At 49.4% G+C, this 2836-nt stretch overlaps 1 protein-coding gene across 1 annotated transcript; it reads left to right on the plus strand.

Moving 5' to 3' along the window:
- Window positions 1-449: 449 nt before the first annotated feature.
- Window positions 450-2114, plus strand: LOC139456026 (uncharacterized protein F54H12.2-like). Its single transcript, XM_071237542.1, has 2 exons — window positions 450-636; window positions 745-2114. The coding sequence occupies exons 1-2, from the start codon at window positions 450-452 to the stop codon at window positions 2112-2114; spliced, it is 1557 nt and encodes a 518-aa protein (XP_071093643.1).
- Window positions 2115-2836: the final 722 nt, after the last annotated feature.

Here is a 2836-nt window from a genome sequence, read left to right on the forward strand (position 1 = left end):
CTATGTGGAAATCACAGGTGACACAAAAGCACATCGTCTGTCAGGATTCGATACTGTGTACATTTACACCAACCTGGTCGAAGATCAAATTGTGGGCAATACGATGGCTCCCTTGCTGATCTACGTGCCTGTGTCAAAGAAGATGATGCAAGACAGTGTGGTGATTAAAAGCCCTCAGCACATTCACTACCTTGGGTTGCGTCATGGTTCCTTTGACGGTATTAAACTCTATATCATGGACGACACAGGGCGACCCGTGCCATTTCAAATGGGAAAAGCCATCGTGACACTTCACTTCAGACGCCGCTACTAACGCAGAAAACAACATGTTGGGACACGCAATGGCACACCAGATGAATCGAGGACAGTTTGGCCAGCGTGGGAGTGGTATCAAAGTATACAAAGGACGTTATCATCAACGTGGCAGTGGTCTTGGAGGTATCTTGAAGATGGCGTTGCCTTTCCTTAAATCTGCCGGAACATCTGTGCTCAAGATGGGTAAAAAGATCCTGCCTGGGTTGGTGAGTGATGTGGTTGGAGGCAAACGCAAATGGTCAGAGAGTTTGAAACATCGCGGCACAGCAGCCCTGATGGATGTCTTGGAGGAACGTGAGGAGCCGAGACCCCCCAAAAGCCGTAAAGTCGTCCCAACCACCACCACCACCACCACCCACCACAAACAGCGTAAAAGAAAAAGAAAAACGGTTTAAAGGTCAGTCCTCATCAGACTTTCAACCTGACCAGACGTCCTTCAAGGCAGAGAAAAGGGTGAAACATCCATCATCATGATGCGCCGAGATGCTTGCGAATGTTCAAAGGCCCAGTTGGATCTCTTTACTGTACCCCCTGTGTCCACCTCTGTGCAAGAGGGTCAGTGGATTCGCTATAGTCCCTTGGCACCACCCTCTGTAGCAGGACCACTCCAGTTTAACATTTCCAATCCCGTGAACGCTTACATTGATTTGAAACAGTGCTACCTGAGAGTATGTCTACGCGTGACGAAAGATGATGGCACGGATACCGTTCTAGCAGATAACCCCGTATCGACAGTCAACAATGTGATGCATTCCCTGTTTCGCGAAGTGCGGCTGCAAGTAAGACACAATCAGTTGGAGATCACACCCTCCATGGGCACTTACCCTTACAGAGCCTACTTGGAAACCCTTCTGAGTTATGGTACAGGAGCCAAAACATCTCACCTTCGATGTCCTGGATGGTTCACCGACGATGCTGGTAAAATGGACGTCTTCAATCCTGATGCAGATGCGAACACTAGAAACACAGGTGTCAGAACGCGACGCGATCTTATCGTACCCACCAAAGAAGTGGAACTTACAGGCCGTCTACACTGTGACCTGTTTCTTCAAGACCGTTATCTGCTGGATGGTGTCCCTATGAAACTGGAATTGCTACGAAGTCCCGATGAGTTCTTCTTCATGTGTGCTGCTGATGGTGCCTACAAACTAGCGCTGACCAAAGCCGAATTCTATGTGCGTCAGCTCAACATCGATCCTGCTGTCCGAGAAACACACGTGTCCAGTCTGAACGCTGGGGTGACTGCCAAGTATCCCCTTTCACGTGTGCATGTGACTGCCCATGACATCCCGAGAGGCGGTAGGGACTTTCACAAGGATCACCTCATCGGTGGCCAATTACCAAAACGCGTGGTCCTGGGACTGGTGGACAATAGTGCCTACGTAGGAAGCAAAGAGAAGAATCCGTACAACTTCAAACACAATCATGTCACCATGATGAAGCTCAAAGTCAACGGCCAGGAAGTCCATGGCACGGAAATGAAAAGCGACTTCAGCAACAACAGCGCCAATTTGAAACAAGTCTACATGAATCTGTTCCGAAATACGGGGCAGCTATGGCGACCTGAGACCTGCGAACTGACTCCCAAGGCCTTTACTCAAGGTTACACCTTGTGGGTGGTGGATCTCACCCCAGACCTTGGCGCTGATGAAGGCATCAACTACCCTCGACACACTGGCAAGCTGGCTTTGGAAATCCAGTTTGGACAAGCTCTCGAGGACCCAGCCACCCTCATCTGCTATGAGGAATACGAAAATGTTCTGGAAATAGATCGTTTCCGGAATGCGATGATGGTATAAAAAGAGCAGCGACAGACGGTCATGCCACACTTTTTCTCCTCCTACAAGGAACCATGGATGAACCACTCGGGTTGAGCACCTTGGATTTAGAAGCCCTCGTGGCTGATGACGAACCACTTCATGCCATCTACCGGGGCACCCTGGCCAGAGATGACTTTGCCAGACTGGGATGGCAACAGGATGACCCCTTTTACCCCAAAGCCTACGTGATCAACACGGATTTAAGCGATCAACCTGGCACACACTGGGTGAGCATCTATCGTCCAGCTCCTGGATCCGTGGAAATGATGGATAGCTATGGACTGTATTCATTACCCCTGTTTAAAGAGACTTTGAATCGCATGGGTCAGATTCAACAACGATGGAATACACGCCCCTTACAACATGGATACAGCACGTTGTGTGGGGTGTACTGTCTCTACATGCTGACCTATCGCGTGCGTGGGTGGACTTTTAATCAAGTGTTAGATACGTTGGACTGGAAGGACACCACCATGAATGATGCCACGGTATTAGCATGGTTTCATACCAAAGTGTCTACCTCCGTTCCTGTGGATGAGATGCCTGCCTTTCGACTGAGTGCCCAGACGCGTACCCTACATCAAAAGAACCGACCTTTCTGCCCTTATTGACCTGACACTTGTTCACTGAACCTACGATCACCTGACTGTCAACATTCCTGATTGAGGAGTGTACATACGTTCGCTGCGTTTTAGGAATGT

The sequence above is a fragment of the Haliotis cracherodii genome, unplaced genomic scaffold (assembly GCF_022045235.1).
Source record: "Haliotis cracherodii isolate W230 unplaced genomic scaffold, xgHalCrac1.p SCAF_11, whole genome shotgun sequence".
In the NCBI taxonomy this organism is placed as follows: Eukaryota; Metazoa; Mollusca; class Gastropoda; order Lepetellida; family Haliotidae; genus Haliotis; species Haliotis cracherodii.